Source organism: Cordyceps javanica, chromosome 7 (assembly GCF_051103115.1).
Source record: "Cordyceps javanica chromosome 7, complete sequence".
Taxonomy (NCBI): domain Eukaryota; kingdom Fungi; phylum Ascomycota; class Sordariomycetes; order Hypocreales; family Cordycipitaceae; genus Cordyceps; species Cordyceps javanica.
In genome coordinates, this window is record NC_139301.1 from 1,343,995 (window position 1) to 1,361,005 (window position 17,011).

The 17,011-nt window shown below is 54.3% G+C and overlaps 7 protein-coding genes across 7 annotated transcripts; 3 read left to right on the forward strand and 4 right to left on the reverse strand.

Moving 5' to 3' along the window:
- Positions 1 to 265: 265 nt before the first annotated feature.
- V2A60_009923 (triose-phosphate transporter family-domain-containing protein) lies at positions 266 to 1,702 on the forward strand (the record flags this gene model as incomplete). The annotated part of the gene is made up of 4 exons (XM_083261187.1): positions 266 to 399; positions 471 to 538; positions 608 to 1,239; positions 1,331 to 1,702. The coding sequence occupies 4 exons, from the start codon at positions 266 to 268 to the stop codon at positions 1,700 to 1,702; spliced, it is 1,206 nt and encodes a 401-aa protein (XP_083117313.1).
- A 1,041-nt stretch (positions 1,703 to 2,743) lies between these two features.
- On the reverse strand, positions 2,744 to 3,884 carry V2A60_009924 (60S ribosomal protein eL27; the record flags this gene model as incomplete). The annotated part of the gene is made up of 3 exons (XM_083261188.1): positions 2,744 to 2,751; positions 2,899 to 3,235; positions 3,822 to 3,884. 3 exons carry the CDS (start codon positions 3,882 to 3,884, stop codon positions 2,744 to 2,746), a joined length of 408 nt encoding a protein of 135 aa, XP_083117314.1.
- A 342-nt stretch (positions 3,885 to 4,226) lies between these two features.
- On the forward strand, positions 4,227 to 4,464 carry V2A60_009925 (uncharacterized protein; the record flags this gene model as incomplete). The annotated part of the gene is made up of 2 exons (XM_083261189.1): positions 4,227 to 4,372; positions 4,431 to 4,464. 2 exons carry the CDS (start codon positions 4,227 to 4,229, stop codon positions 4,462 to 4,464), a joined length of 180 nt encoding a protein of 59 aa, XP_083117315.1.
- A 239-nt stretch (positions 4,465 to 4,703) lies between these two features.
- Positions 4,704 to 5,528, reverse strand: V2A60_009926 (uncharacterized protein; the record flags this gene model as incomplete). The annotated part of the gene is made up of 1 exon (XM_083261190.1): positions 4,704 to 5,528. The coding sequence occupies one exon, from the start codon at positions 5,526 to 5,528 to the stop codon at positions 4,704 to 4,706; it is 825 nt and encodes a 274-aa protein (XP_083117316.1).
- Positions 5,529 to 8,211: 2,683 nt separating this feature from the next.
- Positions 8,212 to 9,429, forward strand: V2A60_009927 (Glyoxalase/Bleomycin resistance protein/Dihydroxybiphenyl dioxygenase; the record flags this gene model as incomplete). Its single annotated transcript, XM_083261191.1, has 1 exon — positions 8,212 to 9,429. The coding sequence occupies one exon, from the start codon at positions 8,212 to 8,214 to the stop codon at positions 9,427 to 9,429; it is 1,218 nt and encodes a 405-aa protein (XP_083117317.1).
- Positions 9,430 to 10,139: 710 nt separating this feature from the next.
- Positions 10,140 to 11,793, reverse strand: V2A60_009928 (TFIIH/NER complex subunit SSL1; the record flags this gene model as incomplete). Its single annotated transcript, XM_083261192.1, has 2 exons — positions 10,140 to 11,031; positions 11,147 to 11,793. The coding sequence occupies 2 exons, from the start codon at positions 11,791 to 11,793 to the stop codon at positions 10,140 to 10,142; spliced, it is 1,539 nt and encodes a 512-aa protein (XP_083117318.1).
- Positions 11,794 to 12,660: 867 nt separating this feature from the next.
- V2A60_009929 (chitin synthase III catalytic subunit) lies at positions 12,661 to 13,773 on the reverse strand (the record flags this gene model as incomplete). The annotated part of the gene is made up of 5 exons (XM_083261193.1): positions 12,661 to 13,203; positions 13,255 to 13,348; positions 13,404 to 13,585; positions 13,645 to 13,680; positions 13,744 to 13,773. The coding sequence occupies 5 exons, from the start codon at positions 13,771 to 13,773 to the stop codon at positions 12,661 to 12,663; spliced, it is 885 nt and encodes a 294-aa protein (XP_083117319.1).
- Positions 13,774 to 17,011: the final 3,238 nt, after the last annotated feature.

Consider the following 17,011-nt stretch of genomic DNA (forward strand, 5'->3'; position numbering starts at 1 on the left):
TTTCTCTGGGAATGCTTCATATTCTGCCTCGTCTATTCTTTTAATTCCTTCCCCCCCCAAGATCGCTCACTACTGATCCTATCGCGTTGCATTCATCCATCCATTCTCGTCCAGTCCACTGCCGTTCGCGGCTGCGCCCACCGCCACCAACGCACCCTCGCGATACCCATTCTCACGCCGTTACGACAAAAGCGACCACCACTGCAACAGCTTGACCGTCATACGCATTCTCCTCTATACCTCGTCCCTATACCACAAGCTCAGCATGTCTACCGAAGACAAGGTGCGCGTCTCTGACGATGCGCCTCGCAACGCTTCCCCCGTTCTTCCTACTGTCAACCCTGCCGCGGAGAAGCCTCAGCCTGCCAGCGCTGGCATTCACCCTGCTCTATATGTCATGTACGTGCTCTTTGCCCGCTGTTTGGCCACGACAATACTTGCGAGTAGCTTGTCTAATATTTCGTGCCTAGCGTCTGGATTGGCTTCTCATCCTCAGTCATTCTTTTCAACAAATGGATTCTAGATACCCTCAAGTTCCGTACGTGCCTCCTCTTCGATCGCTATCCCCGTTGGCAACACTTCGTTCCTGAGACTGACCTTCGCACAGGCTACCCCGTCATCCTCACCACCTACCACCTGGTCTTTGCCACCGTCGTCACCCAAGCCCTCGCTCGCTGGACCACGGTCCTCGATGGTCGCAAGAACGTCAAGATGACCGGCCGCGTCTACCTTCGCGCCGTCGTCCCCATTGGCCTCTTCTTCAGTCTGAGCTTGATCTGCGGCAACCTGACCTACCTCTATCTCTCTGTTGCCTTTATCCAGATGCTCAAGGCCACCACTCCCGTCGCCGTCCTTCTCGCTGGATGGTGTCTGGGTGTTTCTCAGCCCAACATCAAGCAGTTTCTCAACGTTTCCGCCATTGTCGTCGGTGTCATCATCGCTTCGTTTGGTGAAATCGACTTTGTTCTCGTCGGCTTCCTCTTCCAGATGGCTGGTATTCTGTTCGAAGCTCTTCGCCTGACCATGGTCCAGCGCCTATTAAGCTCTGCAGACTTCAAGATGGACCCTCTCGTCTCCCTCTACTACTTTGCGCCCGTCTGCGCTGCCATGAACGGCCTCGTGGCCCTTTTCTGGGAGGTCCCCAAGGTTAGCATGGCTGAAGTGTACCATGTCGGTCTTTTTACCTTTTTCCTCAACGGTCTCTGCGCATTCATGCTCAACGTTTCCGTTGTTTTCCTTGTAAGTCTTCCATTGTGTGTTTGATGTGGTGCTTAAAACGCACCGCCAAACCCCCAGTCGCCCTCTTTTCGCGCTAACAAAATCTATTTAGATTGGCAAGACGTCCGCTGTCGTCCTGACCCTCTGCGGTGTACTCAAGGACATCATGCTCGTCGTCGCCTCCATGATGATTTGGGGTACTCCCGTCTCTGCCCTGCAGTTCTTTGGCTACTCAATTGCTCTTGGTGGCATGGTCTACTACAAGCTTGGCTACGATCAGATCAAGGGCTACGCTGGTGAAGCTTCTCGCCACTGGGCCGAGTTTGGTGCTCGTAAACCCATTTTGCGCAAGCTCAGCATCTTCGCCATGATTTTCTTTACCATCGCTCTCTTATTTACTGGCTTTGGCCCCTCATACGATTACAACCCTGGAAAGATTGTCTCCGATGTCACCAACAAAATGGGCAAGACCGATGCCAACTAGATCGGCGGCAATACAGACTCGCAGGGCCATTGTTTTCTGTGTACGTTACGCGATCGCTGAGTGGCAATCACACTTTTCTTTTTATTCTTTGTCTTTGGCCAGGGCATTGTAGCATCGTGTCCTGAAGCGAGTCGGCGGTGCGGTTTCAGCACTGCATTAATAGAGTCCCAATGTTGGACGAGCTAATTTAAGCGCAGCGGAGGAAAAATAACGGCTCTGGAAACCCTAGCCCGTGTACAACTATGCAAGCTGGGCGCAGGACGCAAGAATAGCTTGCCATGATGCACCATGAAGACGAGGAACGGCAAGGACCCAGACAAGCAAGAAATTAAAAACACGTTAGGAACTCGGGGAAAAAAGTCTAGCCTACATGTACTCAAGACGGCGTTTGACAATATATGAATATAGAACTTGTTTTGGTATTTTGAGTCGATTGCGTCTGCAAAGGCATTTTTGCAACTGTTCTTCTTGGGCTCTGAATGACGATGTATGGTGTGCCGAACGGCGAGGCTCCGTCCAACACAATCCATGCTCTGTAGAGACATGAGGCCCTGGGTGCTGGGTGAGCCCGAGTGGGCCCCCCCCCCCCCCCCCCCAGCTTGTCACGACCATGCACGTTGACGATGTCATTGTCTTTTTGCTTTGTCTATTCATGCTAGCATCGTAACGAACCTTGATTGCTAAGAAAAGGAACCAAAAACACCAACCCGAATTTTCTCTCGTCTTATTTCCCACTTTGTCTTCTCATTCTCCCTCCACACACGCACAATAAAGAAAAAGGGTAGAGAGTACATCACATAGCAGCGGGTAGGGCGAACAAGGGGACGTCAAAGAGTTTTTTTCCGGTTGTCGTGTTAAATTTTTTGTGTGTTGTTGTAGTTGGATGAATCTTTTTTCTTTGTTTTTCTTCGTTCACATGAAGCCCATTTATAAAAGAAAAAAAATAAATAAACCCTCTGGGTTCCTCAAGTGCCATTTGAATGCTCTTTTTTTAAACATCCCCGCCAACTCCCATGTACCATAATGGAGAAAACGATTGATTTAGAATCCTGTCGAAAAGTGGTTAGCAATCGAGCCCAAAGGAAAAAAAAATAACATTCATTTCCTCCACTTCTTTTCTTCCATTGAGCCTCACGTCGAGCGAAGCGAGGCCCAAAGAAAAGGAGAAGCGAAGAAGAGAAGAGAAGCACACATACTCAAGGGGGTGAAGAACCAACGGTTCTTGCCACTGGTGTAACGCTCCTCGAGAGCCTTCTTGACAGTCTTCTTGGCGTCCTCGCGGTGGGAGACCTCCTTGAAGGTGTCGGCGGTGACGGAGCCCTTGAGGCCCTCGAGCTCGAGGGTGTAGCGGGTGGGCATCAGGTGGTTGTAGTTGATGACCTTGATGAAGGGCTTGACCTTGGAGCGCTTCTCCTGACGGGCCTTGGACATGCGGCGGGTGATCTTGGAGGGGTAGCGCTCGATGCCGGCGACGACGGCGTGGCCGAAGGGGTGGGGCTTGTTGCCGTTGTCGACGGGCTGGATGATGACGACCTGTAGAGGACGATGGTTAGCATGTCAACAAGTTCAGGATGCTATGGAGGGAGATTCTGTGTTTGTGCGTCGTGGGTTCCGCGTAGTAGAGAAGAGTCCAGTCATCATATGCCCAGGGCCCTGGAAATGTTCAAAGGTCCAATTCCAGAGAGAATGCGGCCGTGATATTCGCCAATCGATCCAACCGACAACATGTACCCCGATCGTGCGCCGTCTGCCCAAATTCGACATAAAACTGTATAGAAACATCTTTGCCGTCGAATTTAGAGCATCGCGTCGTCCTCGTCAATGTCGGAGCATCAAAGAGACCCCACGGCTTTACCACCAAGTCGGCTCCGCAAGGCGCCAGCTGATTCGACAAGCAGGCGTATAAATCCGATGGGAAGGGGACAGTTGTTGAGGACCAATTCGTATGCGCATGATCGGGGCAGTATTCTCTCTTTCCTTGAACCCTGTTGAACGATTTTCTGGATAACCTCGAGCCTTTTCTCTCTCTCTCTCGGCGACGACCTCTATCTGTCTTGCCGATGGCGAACCCAGCTCAACGACGAAACAAGATGTCTCCCAATAAATCAAATAGTCGTACCTTCTTGCCGGCATAGCGGCCTCGGGTGATGATGGCGACACGGCCGACCTTGAGGAACTTCATTTTGTCGGGGGGTGTGTGTATGTGATGTGTGTGGGAATAGAGGTTTTTCGAGGACACACGTTTGGGACACAAAAGCCGTGATACGGTTAATTTGGGCTGGGTAAATTTTTTTGGGGTTTGTGGGCTGTTTCCCTCAAGCGAGCGTGCCCGGTCACGTGGGAATTCTCAACCACCAAGTGTGTGCGACGACGGGCGGTCATGAGGGTAGCACGTGATGCTCGAATTGGGAATGAAAACGGTTCCTTAGTCATCAGTCGTTATCCGTCTATCTGTGTCCAACTCCTGAGGGCACCCCATCTAGATAAATCTCGTTGAGAATTCGGCAGCTGCCAAAACTTCACGATGCCTGCTCCGACATACATCATTTCAAGGGTTGCCGACCCCATCTTTGCGGTTGTCATCGGACTCTCTGCAGCAGGCCTGCGCATCAACCGTGAGGAAGAGGCCAAAGGCAACGCCACTAGTCAAACAATTCAAACAGGACTCCGGTACGCGTAACTCATTCGTCTCTCATATTTTATATACGCTAACTTGTTTGCTATGTAGACGAATCGGTCTCAAATCGGCATCGGCCTCATGAAAAGAAGGGGGCCTTACACCGTACCCCTAAACGCCATTATGATGTCCTGTCAATGCTAGTAGCTACCTGTATAATAATAACAAACTGATACCCCCCAAATGAAGGTCCATTATTCTCTGACGGAAAAAATAAAGAAAAGGAAGCAACAAAATACAGGCCAATAAACAAATATGCACACAGAAAAAAAAGTTTTGAGCTGGGACAGAGATCCGCTAGGTTGCGATCGCGACTCAAGGTATCTACTCTTCGGGCTCCGGACCCATGAAGCCGGGTCCGTACTCCTTGCGCATAGCCTCGCGCACAATCTGACCGCACAGCTTGGCGGTCGGGTTGACGCTGACGGCGAGGTTCTTTGCGATTTCGTTGCCGTAGCGGCCGCCCAGGGCGAGGTCGTGCGAGGCGGCCTCCTGGAAGCGGTGGGCCGACCAGGCGCTCTCGCGGCGGCGGGCGTCGACGTCGAGGCCGCGGTCGGCCAGCAGCTTGCCCGTCTGGAGGTAGATGGCGCCGCGCTGGGTCAGGGCGCTGGAGAGGGTGCGGGCGGCCGTCGGGGCCATGGGGCTGGCGAGGGCCTCGGGCGTGAGCAGCGCAATCGACGTCTCGAGGTCGTCGAGGGCGCGCGCGGCGGCGCGGCGCCTCTCCTCGGCGGGCGGGCCGGGCACCAGCGGCATCAGGGCGGCGGACGCGCTGGCGGTGACGCGCAGCAGCATCAGGTCGCCGTAGAGGCGGCGCGTGGCCTGCGCGCGGTTGTTGCGGGCGCTGGCGTAGTCGGGGTGCGCCTCGACGAGGGCGTCGAGCTCGGCCACGGCGGCCCGGTAGCCCGCCTCGGCCCGCGCGTCGGCGTCGAGGTCCTGCGCCTGCGCGAGGTCCGCCTCGAGCGCCTGCAGGGACGCGACAATGGCCCGCTCGCGCGACGACACCTGCTCGTAGACGTCCGGGTCGGTGACGTGCGGGTCGCGCGGCAGCCGCTCGTCGAGGACGAGGCTGGCGGCCGGGTTGTAGTCGGGGTCGCGCATCTTTTCGAGGACGTTCATGTCCCGCTGGGAGAGGTCGACGTGGGCAGCCATGACGGACGGCGGAGCGGGCGCTGTTTGTGTATGCCGCGGAGCTAGTGAACGGGGAGGAGGTGTTGCGTCGAGATGTCCAAGATTTTATTCCCGCTTGATTTTGGTGGGAAGGGGAGGGGACAGTTTTTTCGCAGCCAATATGAGATTGGGCGTGCAGATGCGTTTATATGTATTAGGTTCAGAGGTTTTGTAATCGACTCTACAGATGACTTTGAACCGCTCCGGCACCCCACCACTTCCGTCATGGCGCGGGGCTCTCGGCATGCAGCCCATGGACCGACCTTGAGGAAACTCCATTTCCGCCTTTCCGTTTGCTGGCTTTCTATATGGTTGCAGACCCAAATCAACATCCAAAATATCCCTCATGTCAATCAAGAATCTACTGAGCTTTCCACTTCACACAATGGCCTCTTAATGTATATTTCTAGTGATTGCGTTGCGTGTTGTAAGGAATCTATCGGTGCGGCTAACTGCGGCATACTCTCCACACCATGTAAACCGTCATCCAACTTGCCATTTTTGGTTCAATGACTGCAATCACCACCGCAACCCAGAGCCCGAAATCTCAGACTGTGTAATATGCCTCAAGAATTTCTCAAGATATCTGTGGAAATTTTTTTGTCTCGAGGAAATCGCCTCTGCTACGCTACGTTTGAGAGGGACATGGCTGTGGCGCTGGAGCCGGGATGATTCGAACAGGGCTTATTACTTGATCAAGTAAGAGGCAGCGTGACGATGTTTGGATAGGATCTACGTCGGGTCTCGGAGTACTTGCTTACATTGCCCGTTATGTATTCTTTCTCCTGGCGTAGTAAGAGGTCAACCGCAGTCTGTGTTGACACACCTGCATGTTCGGACAAGGTCTGAATGAAAAAGCTTTGATAGCTTTGATAGTACGGGAAGGGTTCCCGCCAAAGAGCTCTCTGCATTGCGTGGGCTTGCCCATTTTTGATGTACACCATATTTGTGTGACAGGCTGCCAAGCAATGAAACAAGCCGATCAAGTACACGCGCGACGCGTGAAGGTGTGGCGCCGAGAAGTCGCAGACATTTATTTCTTGGGTACAATAGAGGCCGCAAAATACAGGTCATGACACAGTCCCAAGGTCAATTTTCGATTCTCAACGGCATTGATGTCGACTTTGTCCGTCTTGGTCCGTAGAGACTGCTCACAGCTTCCGCCGGTGCCGCAACCGCGTCTCTCTCCTTATCAAGTCGTGGACATTTTCTGTCGATCGAGGCACATGGCCGAGTCTGGCTCTAGCGATTATTACCCCGGATTAACGTGCTACTGAAACATTTTCGTGACTCAGTAAGTAGTGCCAGTGCCAGTTAACAAGCTTCACTAATTACCAGGCTGTTGAATCCAAAGAAGCAAGTGTGGAGACCCCAGCGAGCCGCCACCCGGGGACGGCAAGGCGCGGCTTTGGATGGAGCAGCCTTTTTTTTGCTCTTCCTCTGCCAACAAAACAACGAGCAAACTACTAGCGCCGGTTTATACTGGGCGCGCTCGAATTCCGCAGTCCTTTTTTTTTTTTTGCCCCCAGGCTTTGATGGAGATTGGGGATGGGGCAATCGACGGCTTTACGAAATGGGTAGCGGTTTTTCGATGTTGGTCAGGACAAGGCAAGCATCAGCGCACTCGTATTTAAATTCCATTTTTGGAAGAAAAAAAGCGTTCTTGAAATGATCAAGTAGCTTGGCACTTGAAAATTATGAGACATTGTCAATTTCAATACGCATGTGGTTTCCCCACCAACGACCGGCCTGGCAAATTCACAGCCGTTATTGTAACCAGGGGGGGGGGATTTGTCTTGGAGTACTCAAAAGGGGCAAAATAGAATAATGGGAAACAAAGAACCCTCGAAAGGGCCACAGAGAAAAAAAATAGAAAAATGAAAATTACCCTTCTCCGCTTGAAAAGGAAAAAAGAAAACGGTCCATCACTTTTTCTCATCATGCTTCTCAGCTTGGCCATGGTCCGTCGAGAGCCGTCACATGAGCACCCACCAGTGCGGAACGCCGAAAGCTGCGGCTCAAGTCGCCCGGAGCGCGGGGCATTTCCGGCGCGGCTTTCACGGGACGGGGGGGGGGGAGGCCACACCCGTCGACACCGTCACCTGCGCAGCCCACATCTTTTGCTTTGCCCTCGCCCAAAAAGTAGGCATCTGGCGACCGCCGCTCCCGTCCTAGCTTGGGCCTTGTTTTTTTATTTGCCGCCGGGAGGGAATGCGGAAAAGCTCTGGGGAAACATGTCGGCGGGTTAGAGACGAATGAGATTTCTGGAAAATAGCCTGACACACACACACTTAAGCCGACCCGGCCATACCTTTCCATGACTTCCGGAGAGAGAAGAGAGGGGGGGAGGAGTGCAGGGAACCTTTTATAAACATGTTTGATCCCCTCCCTCCCTCTTACTCTTCACTCTTGTATTCTTAAATCCTGTACAGCCCTTGCAGATCTGTCTCTGAATCCCCCATCTCTCTCTGGCAGAACTTGATTGGCATCTGCTTTTTCGTATCCCATCTCATAACCAACGAATTACATTGCCAACTTTTCATACCAAAATCATCAGGACCAACCCTTGTTCCCCCTTCACTCATCTCAATTGCACGCCACGCACACACACACACACACACATCGCTCACGCAATAAACACTCCCTTTCTTTGACTACTCTCACAATGGCTCCCTCGGCCATCGCCACGCTCGAGCGTCCCGCCGACGCGGCCGCGCCGGTCGGCAACTTCTCCGGGTACGACCACGTCACCTGGTGGGTGGGCAACGCCAAGCAGGCGGCGTCGTACTACACGACGCTGTTCGGGTTCCGGGTGGAGGCGTACCGCGGGCTGGAGACGGGCTCGCGCTACTTTGCGTCGTACGTCGTGTCCAACAATGACGTGCGCTTCGTCTTCACGTCGCCGCTGCGCTCGGCGGCGCACCTGCCCGCCGACGAGGCCATCTCCGCCGAGGAGCGCGCGCTGCTCGCCGACGTCTACGCGCACATGGAGCGCCACGGCGACGCCGTCAAGGACGTGGCCTTTGAGGTGGACGACGTCGCCGCCGTGTACGAGGCGGCCGTCGGCCGCGGCGGCGCCGTCTCCGTGCAGCCGCCCCGCACCGTCGCCGACGACGCCGGCGAGGTCACCACGGCCGTCATCCGCACCTACGGCGACACCACGCACACGCTCATCAACCGCAGCGGCTACGCCGGCACCTTCATGCCCGGCTTCCGCCCGGGCAAGCCCTCGACGAGCGCCGTCTCCCTGCCCCCCGTGCCGCTCGCCCGCATCGACCACTGCGTCGGCAACCAGGACTGGGACGAGATGAACGCCGCCTGCCGCTTCTACGAGGCCGCCCTCTCCTTCCACCGCTTCTGGTCCGTCGACGACAACCAGATCAGCACCGAGTTCTCGGCCCTGTCCTCCATCGTCATGGCCTCGCCCAACAACGTCGTCAAGATGCCCATCAACGAGCCCGCCCCCGGCAAGAAGAAGTCGCAGATTGAGGAGTACGTCGTCTTCAACTCGGGCGCCGGCGTCCAGCACATCGCCCTGCTCACCCGCGACATCATCGCCTCCGTCACCGCCCTGCGCGCCCGCGGCGTCGAGTTCATCAACGTGCCCCAGACCTACTACGACACCATGCGCCACCGCCTCAAGACGGAGAAGCGCAACTGGGAGCTCGTCGAGGACCTCGACACCATCCAGCGCCTCAACATCCTCATCGACTACGACGAGGGCGGCTACCTCCTCCAGCTCTTCACCAAGCCCCTCATGGACCGCCCCACCGTCTTCATCGAGATTATCCAGCGCAACGACTTTGAGGGCTTCGGCGCCGGCAACTTCAAGAGTCTCTTTGAGGCCATTGAGCGCGAGCAGGCCGAGCGCGGCAATTTGTAGGCGGATGCCAGACTGCTGCTGCTGCAGCTGCCGCTGCCGCCACGTCGGTGTGACACCGATTTTCCATCTTTTGCGCCCTCTCGCTCGCAATGATTGATCCCGAATGCGTATTGGGCTGTTTGTTGCGCCGCAACCTTGTCCCTGACTGTGTTTTGTTTTATGAAAATTCCCTTGATGCCAAACAAAAGGCGCAAGTTCTCTGATTGTTAGCACGCTTTATCTCATGATATAAACTTTTTGATGGCATTTGCATGGTACATGGCTAGTTTGGGGTTTTATTTTATTTTATTTCTATTCTTCTCTCTTACCGCTCTGATTTCATGGGCTATATGACTTTGTTGTCAATTCTCTTTTTGCTTTGGCAGAATAAACAAAGAAATGATAATCTAAAAAAAAATTGAATCAAATAAAAGTTGAAGAAAAAAAACTAGAATAAACTCCTAATGCCGAGTTGAACTCGATCGTACTATACACACCGTGCAATACGCCTATCCTATGCTGTAATTATTGTGCAAGCCCAAAATAACCTGTAGCTCGAGGCGCGAAAAAAAAACGTAGAATTGGCCTCGCTTGGCCATGATCTTGTTTGAAAATACCGTGTTCGAATGCTCCTCTTCAACGCCCCCCCCCCGCTTTTGATATGCCGTATACTCTCATCTTTGCCCTTTGATAGCAGGATACCCCGAATCACGAAGCCGTGGCAGCTATTTTTACGCATCAATCGCCATGGCACCGTTGGTGTGCCCGTTGCTCAGACCATGCCCGTTCGTGTAAGCAACACTCTCTTGCGGCGGTGGCGGGGGCGGCTGCGCAATGCTCTGGCAGCCCGGACAGTTGTGAATGATCTCGTGCGCGTACACGTCGCAGTCGATGCAAAAATGATTCCTGCAGACCTCGCACGCGTACCGCCCACTCTCACTGACACCTTTTGCCGCCAGCCGGTTTCCCCCCTCGTCCTCCTTTGCGCCAGCAGCGCCGTCGGACGCATCTCCATTGGCTCCTCCTGACGCCGACGCCGGCGCCGGAAACGGGCACTGGCAGGCAAAGCACGCCGCGGACCGGGCGGCCTCGGGCCCCCACGGCACCGCGACCCAGTTGCGCAGCGGAAAGAGGTGGTGGTACGAGCGGGCGAGGTGCGTCGAGAGGATGAGCGTGAGGGCGCACGACGGGCACTCGGCCGGCAGGCGGCAGACGCGGGTGCCGCAGCGGGTGCAGAGGAACCCCTCGCGGCAGGGCTTGTTGTGGCAGGCGCAGAAGCTGGCGGCGCCGCCCGGCGCGAGGACGCGCGACGGGAAGCCCATCATGAGCAGGCTGGCGGTGCTCTGCTCGGCGGTGCGCGTGACGGGCGGCGTCGTGGCCGCCAGGAACAGCTCCCGGAAGTGCACCTCGTCCGTGGCGACGGCGTAGTGGCCCTCGTCGCCCGCGTTGGTGCGCGCGCACAGCTCCGCGCACACGGACAGGTGCGCCGACAGGCCCACGACGGACACGCGGATCCGGTCAGCGACGAGGCTCGTCATGGTTTCGTGGATGTCGCCGGGATCGCTCGATAAAAGGGCGCCGTAGATGATGAGGACTTCTCTCGTGCCGTGGGAGGGGGCATGGCTGTAGTGTGTCGCCAAGTAACGGCGTCTCTTTGTTAGCTTCCTCACGCTATAGATTGCACATGACATTTGAAAAAGAAAGAAAGAAGCACAGAGGGACGGTATAATGGCCTTACAAGAGCGCACCGCGGCACATTTCCAGCGCGTTCTGCAGGCTCGGGTTCCCCTGCGGATCCTGGCCCTCGAGGGCCTTTAGGCGCTCGAGGTGCTCGGCCGGGTTGCCACCGAGGTCGCTGACGCGGACGGCGACGCCGTCGCGCATGCCGACGACGGCGAGCTGGGAGATGGGGTTCTGCTCGAAAAACTCGCGGACAAAGGCGGCGGCGTAGCGCAGCGCCAGGCGGTGCCGCGTGGGCAGCATGTCCTTGTCCGCCATGGCAAACGACATGTCGAGCACCAACACCAGGTGCCGGATGATGCCGCGCTGCAGCGGCGTCGTGTCGCGCTGCAGCCGCCGCCGCTTCTCCGCCTCGAGCGTCGTCAGGTCCAGCGTCCCGTCTTCGCCCTCCTCGGGCAGGTCCGTCTCCCATGTCCGTTTCGACTGCTCCCACGCCTGCGCCGCCGTCTTCTTCTTCTTCTTGCGGCTGCTGCTACCGCCGCCGCCGCCGCCGCCGTCCTTTTTCCGGCGCTTCGGTCGCCCGCCCGTCGAGGCACCGCCTGGGCGTGAAGATCGGTCGTCGTCGTCGTCGTCGTCTTCGATCGTGTGGTCCATGTGGTCGTCCGACATGTTGTCGTCGACAAACTCGCCGTCGGAATCTGCCATGATGTTTGTTTTTCTTCCCTCAGATGTGCGACAACAGTAATGCAACAGATATTGGCGGAATTGGTCCAGGCACAGTGTGTGCTAGGAACGAATCCTGCTCAACAGAGGGTAGGTTGGTGGCGTCGAGTTGAATGTGAACGTGCACACGCAGAAAGCTCTAGTCTTTCTGCCTTGCATCACCCGAAGCTTCCCCACAACTGTCACTCACCACTCAGAACCAGAGCATTACAGTGTACATTTTGACACTGCTGTGTCATCAAAATTACACCAATATTTCGAGGACCTCATCTGTCTAGTCTCTATCAAGAGCATGTCAGAGTCAGGGCAAAAGTATCAGTAAAGCAATAGTAAATTAATTGCTAAGCTACATGAGCATTAATTGCATCTGGGGTATACTACGAAACGTATATAAATCAATACAGCAGCTGGATCGTCAGTGCGTTAGTTTTAGAAGTGAACAAATATCTCCTCGTCTTCCACGTCACGTATTCTCTTTTCTCCCATAACAATGATTGTTTGTCGTAATCAGAAAACAAAGCACTTCAGTCATATGCAAAGCAAGCCTTCGCAAGTTCTAACCAAACTGGTTCCCCCAAGACGGACGGCGATTGTGAGCGGCAAAGGGTTATGTGGTTTATGTCGTTGTACCCAGGCTCGCGGACAACGCCACCGGTGAGGAAGTTATGGACAGCTTTATGTCGAGTATTGTTGTGCCGTGTGGGTGTCTATTCCCGCTGCGTGGAAAACGCCCGTGAAAAGGAAATCGAAATTAGAAAGAAATGCAGTGAGCAACAGCCCCTCCGAAAATAACGCCGTGAACCGAAAATGAAAGCGATGGCTTAAGGATACGATAAGATTCAGGGCGAATTAAGGGTATGTGCCCTCCTGTGTTGACCAGTCGTCCTCAGTGATACTTGACCAAAAGGCCCAGACAGCCACGACAGACAGGAGCGTAAAGAGGGTTTGGAACAGGGCACCGTCGATTTTACCGTTGGTTCCGTCGCAGATATGGGACGAGACTACATAGTTGAATACTTGTCCAATGGCGAACAGGACAGCAGCGCCTGTCAGGTAGATCATGGGACGAACCTCGCCTAGGATGCGGAGCACCAAAATGGCTTCGAGAACGTAGAAAGCGACGAGGAATATGAGCGGCACAAGCTGATAGAGAACGTATAGAGCAAGGTTACGGTTGGGCAGGGCGTAGCTCGAGTCCCAGAATCCGGTAAAGCTCAGGCCAGTGTCGAGGGCAATGTAGCCAGTGCCGATGAAGAAGGCTGCGGCGGATGCAAGCACAAGACCCATAGAGAGCGCGGTACCGTCGTCGATCAATTGGTAGCCGATGACGGCATTCAGCATGAGAATCCAGGTCGTGGCAATAATCATGCCGATATGAATCGCACTAAAAGCCTGCAACTGGATTAGAACTTTGTCTGTGCTTAGGCGAATGTAAGAACGTACAACGCGAGCTTTGCCAGAGAGCGGGAATTCGCCGACGGAAAAGATTTCGCAAATGCTTATGACAATGTAGCCGACGAGGAATAATTGCATTTCCCTGTAATTCCTGTGAGTATTTGCGAGAGGTTTTATTGGCGCGAGTCGGTGCGTACCTTCGACCAACGGCAGCCTTCTTCTTGTCCGATTTGAGGACCAAGAAAATGGATGTGACAATGGCAACAGCAGCCAAGATTATGGAACCAAGATTACCGAGGTGTCGGCCTCCGCTGAGCGAGATGCCGGTCAGTTGGCAGCCCCCCCATGGTCCCGTTTGGTTGCGATTATCTGTGAGAAGCTGGGAAATGTTAGTTTACGGAGGCCTCGAGCGCTCGGTACCAGGAGTCGTTGGCTTACGTTGCAGACTGGCAGAGTAGAATCCCTGCAGAATTTCTGTTGGATGCCGAGTTAGCAAACATGATTGTCAATGTATTTCGCAGCGGGGAGTTGTCGTACGTTGAAATTACCAAAGTCGGTCGAGCCCATTGTGACTGCGGACAATTGATTGGCGTGATTGGGAATTGGTTCTGGACGGCCCGCAGTCTCTTTTTTTTTGGAGAAGATGAATCGGCCCTTGCCCCGCGATCAAATGGGCGACAGTGCGTGAGCTCGGTGTCGAGGCCGAACAAAGCGAGGGTGTTCGTGGGGGATGCTGTTTGCGCAACTGGACCTAGCGGCGGCGATACGCGCAGCGTTGGAGGAAAACGGTTCGTCGAGTAATTGCGGCTGGGTTTCGGCCAGACGTCTGAAGCGTAGTGGAAGAAATCGAGTGCGTCGAATGTCGGTTCAATACTTGGCAGGCGATATACTCGCAGCCGTCGAGACTTTCTTCTTTTTATTCTATTTTATCCTGTTCCTGTGCTTCTCTGTCGTGTCGGTTCTTTGTTGGTGTGCGTGGCTGGATTTTGCGGGCGGCGGCTGGAGAGACACTGGCACAGCAACGCGCGACAACCGCCAATGCCAGAGACAAAAATAAGGTAGTCGATTGGGAAAGCAAGCAGCCAATGCCGGAGCTACACACAGCGTCTCGAGAGAGTGGGCGAGTGATTTTTTTTTCTTTCTTTCTTTTCGGGGCGCGAAGGCGGCTGCCGATGCTTCGAAAAGAGCAAGAGAGAGAGAGAGAAGGAAAAGTTGGGATGGATTGGTGTGTGCAGTGAAGAGATTCCTGACGACCGGGGGGAGGGGCGTGTGTGGCAGGAAATGCAAAGGGAAATTGGGGAAGATGGAAACTGGCCAAGAAGAGAAGCGAGGTTGGCCAAAAGAGAGAGAGAGAGAGAGGCAGGTCAAGGTACGGAACGGAGCAGGCCGGTCGGTACCTAGATAATAATAAAATGCAAGCCAAGAGAACGAGAGAGAGAGAGAGAAAGTGTGGTAGCCCAAGCAAGGGACGGGGAAGCAAGGCAAGACAGGCGGGCAGGTACTTGAGCCGGGCGGACGAGGTACTTGCCTGCGCCGGCTGAGTAGGTAAGTAGCTGAGAGGCTAAAAGATACAGGGGCGCAGGGGGGGGCACAGAGCGCAGGGGGGGCACAGGGAGGAGGAAGGAGGCTAGGAGGGTGGCCGGGCGGGTGCTGGATTGGCCTGAACAGCGGGCTTTCTAGCGAATGACCCGCCTGTAGGTATGATGTGCCTGGGCGGCCAGTGGGTATGTAGTACGGTAATCCGTGCCTTTAGCCCCATTATGCTAGTTACTTTGCGCACTTGAGGTGAAAGGTAAGTGTGCAGGTTAGGTGGTACTAACTCAGTACTTGGGTGAGTCGTCAAGTCCAGTATCAAGGTACGACCCGTCAATGGCCTGTCTAGCTGGCCGACAGCGACGAGTGGGCACACTGTTGTTGTTGTTGTTCTGGTTGTTGTGGTGGTGGTGTGTCGAGACACAATCATCCTCATTTTCATCATCCCCATTCTCCTCGCTCAATGCCATAAATCAAGGCCATCTACTCCGTACTCCGTACTTACTCAGTATTACTGGTAATAACTAGCCTCTCGACTACTGGGGTACTCATCAAGCACTTGCAGCATGGCCATCTGATCTGCCTGCAGGTGGCTCGTCATCCCTCGTCCTGCAGCCACTGTGCCTTGCCTGCCATGCCTGCCTTGCCGGCCTGTCAAGCTGCACTCTCGACTGACTACAACCCTTCAGCGTAGCACTTGTAGCGGGTTGGGTGGCTCCTGGTGCCTGCCATTGGCCAGCCATCTAATATTAAATGCCCCTCTATAGAGGCAAGTCCGGCCCCCTCCCCTCCTTTCCTTCCCTCCTTCTTCCCCAGCCTGCCTCAGTAGCTTTGGCCACAAGTACCTCGAGGCACGCTTGCAGGTACCTCGAGTCCTTCCACCGTCATGGTTGCCGACATGACTTACTTACTGAGTACTTTACGGGAAAATTGGTTCGAGAGCAATGAGACACATGCCCCAGATCTCTACGGTTCCTCCTCCAACCGCCCATCTTTCATATACATATCAGCCATTAAAGAATTTGTCTTTGATCTACCAGGAGATGAACCCAGGACTTTGTGGTTTTTTCCTTCTTTTTTTCCTTTTTTTTTTTCCTTTGGTTCCTTTTCTTTTTTTCCCGCTTAGCTCCTATTGGTTATCAACATCACATCATGCTTCCACATAGACCGCACCCAAAGAACATTCAAGGGGGTTGGAAAACAGGCTTTTTCATGCTGTCCAAAACGGAACGTCTGTCCAGCCGCCTTGGCCCTGATGCTCAATGACGCTACCAGTATCCGTACTCCGTACGGAGTACACACTCAGTACCACGGATGCACCGATCGGTCCCTACACAATCTCCCCAACCCAGCCGGAGATGTTCTATGATCCATCCAGCCATGTATTGCTTGATTATGCACGACCTATTACCACCAAGCCGGGCACTTCTGCAATCATCGTCGTGATTCCGGCTCTGTACGTGGCGTAATTGGCTTCTCTAATAATAACTTGCATTGTGTGGCCACGTCAACCCTTCCGCCTCATGCACACCACCCTCCTGCTGAGACTTGGCGCTGATCAAGCCAACGCAACACCATGATATATCGAATTTACTCGTTGACTTTTCGTTGTATGTACTACTCATATCACTATCAAGCGCTAATGCCCGCCTCGCCTGTTGCGCCCGTGCACCTGGTACCGCCGGCCGATATACTCCTGTCCGTGCCATCATCTCTTTCGCCCTCCCTCAAACGGATAGCCCTGCGACAATCTCCCTCCCGCCGAGACCAAGCGCAGGATGGCTTTTGGAACCAATACTTACTGATAATGCCATCGTTTTCCTATCCGTAACAATAAAACATTTCATAACACGTGTGTGTGACTCGAGTCAACCCCCGGCACATGACTATATGGCTTGCCAGTTACATGGCTTTCCTACTCAGTACATTTTTGACAGGCTACTTACTTACACAGCATCTCCGAGACATGACGGACCCCCAGAGTGCTCGAACCGCCTTGGGTGTCCAAGTTCCCTACGCAGGTTTCTACACATACCCACCCCTCTCGCTCTTTAAGTAAGTACCCGTCCATCCATACGAATGAATACTGCAAGTACTTACAGACACTCATCTCCCTCCGGCCTGCCCAGCTCGGCCCCTGGCACCATTTTAAGATTAAAGCGGAGTCTAGTGTGCCGCCAGCCGCTCAACCACGCGGATACGGTAGCTTCGGCCGACTTGGATTCGTCAACGGCACAGACCCCTCTAAAACCATCTTTCGTTTTCAATCAGA